This window comes from Gamsiella multidivaricata, assembly GCF_025024155.1.
Source record: "Gamsiella multidivaricata strain RSA 2152 chromosome Unknown BC939scaffold_175, whole genome shotgun sequence".
Lineage (NCBI taxonomy): Eukaryota > Fungi > Mortierellomycota > Mortierellomycetes > Mortierellales > Mortierellaceae > Gamsiella > Gamsiella multidivaricata.
The window spans coordinates 637-2,206 of NW_026251883.1; the positions used below are offsets into that span (position 1 = coordinate 637).

A 1,570-nucleotide genomic window follows, 5' to 3' on the forward strand; every position below is an offset into this window, starting at 1 on the left:
CAGTGAGGATGGGCAACCGGTGCTTTCTGTTCAGAATGGGTAACGTCAAAACATGTTCATCAAAGAGTTTCTGAGGGAGTAAAAGGACCAAAAGTCAGTATTGCATTTTATTTATCACTCCACTCGTGTGGGTCCGCATCCAGTTGTGGCATCTTAGGCCGAAACCCTCGATCCAGCTTTGCTACATTACGCTGTCAACTGCGTGCACAAAAGCTATGCTCAAGTTTTGAGAGGCGCCGTCGATGCTTGGCTCGGCAGGGATCTCTACCATTTCCAGATCAGGAGCACAAACTGAGGAGCAATGGCACGACAACGCCCTTGTCGCTAAGACTGTAAGTTGAGACCTCCTTCTTGCTTTTCTCTAATGCTGCAACCTGGAGCTTACAATAACCTGTGCACACAAACTCGCCGCTTCTAATAACAACGGATAGCTTGTTCTCGTTGTTCCACTCCTCAGCGTCCTGAAGGATGGTTTTTTGATGCAAGCAAAAACGCCGTCTTTGGCGTTCGGTGTGTATACATCCTTGACCTTGGGAACTTCCAGATTCAATAGGTCCTTGAATTTAGGAGGCTCGCTTTGTTCATTACCACTATTGGTCCGCATTTCCGACTTTTGCAATTCCGTCAATGTAGACCTGTAGGGTATGAGAACCAAGCGAAGGAGGGCGCCGCTCCCAAACGACTAATCAGCATCCATTCCTACAGCAGCCTTACCAATGCGATGATCCAGCCCGACAGCCTAGCAAGAATGGGGTTGCAAAGGCGAGGACTCCCAGCTCTGTGAAGCAGTAATGATGAGCCACTGACACCTGGCGGACGAGATGCTGCAAGTCCAGGGTTGGATAGTCGCCCCTCATGGCTACCGTGATGCCCGTATTGACCAAGGCCCTAGGGGAGTGCACGTAGCTGCGGAGGGCTTCTTTCTTGAATTCAAACTTGTTGGCAAACGCTGCGACCGCTGGAACTCTTTGTAGACGCGTTTGAGAATCGCTAGGGCACAATAGGCATTTAGCCGCGATAAAACGTCCTGATCTTGAGCTCGTTCAAGTGACGCACTATGACCTCGATGTCGTAGGGTTCGTAGTACTGGATGTTGGGTCTAACATCGTCCCGAATGATAGAGGGATAGAGATTAGTGCCTCGCATTGGAGATCCTCCGGAAAGGTACGTTTAGGCGATGGTGACTGAACCGAGGCGGGTGCTCAGCAACATTCCGTCAGTCATCCTGCTCGCACTTTAGCTCTGTAGCCTCGGTAAATCGCTGATGGAAGATTCATCCCTTGCCAAGCAGTCTCGTAGGCATACCGTCTTTTGACGTTCTCTCCACAGGCCACCTTTCCGTGCCGCTATTTGTTCTCGACCCCGGCCCCGACCAGCATATCCTCCGTACTGAAGATAGCGACTTTTTTTAACTTGAAAGTATACGCCATTTCCCCCACGACATTTCCGGACCCAGATAGAATCAAGGTACTCGTTACTCCTCCTGAAATGATTTTCTCTCTGGCCACGTCGCTCGGATTAGAGCAGTCGATCGCGCGAACAAAAAATACGGTCTGGCTAATCACCTCGT

The 1,570-nt window shown here is 50.3% G+C and overlaps 1 protein-coding gene across 1 annotated transcript; it reads right to left on the reverse strand.

The window, feature by feature from the left end:
• Positions 1-278: 278 nt before the first annotated feature.
• On the reverse strand, positions 279-1,146 carry BC939DRAFT_508951 (uncharacterized protein; the record flags this gene model as incomplete). The annotated part of the gene is made up of 4 exons (XM_051561064.1): positions 279-461; positions 521-635; positions 715-990; positions 1,088-1,146. 4 exons carry the CDS (start codon positions 1,144-1,146, stop codon positions 279-281), a joined length of 633 nt encoding a protein of 210 aa, XP_051405851.1.
• Positions 1,147-1,570: the final 424 nt, after the last annotated feature.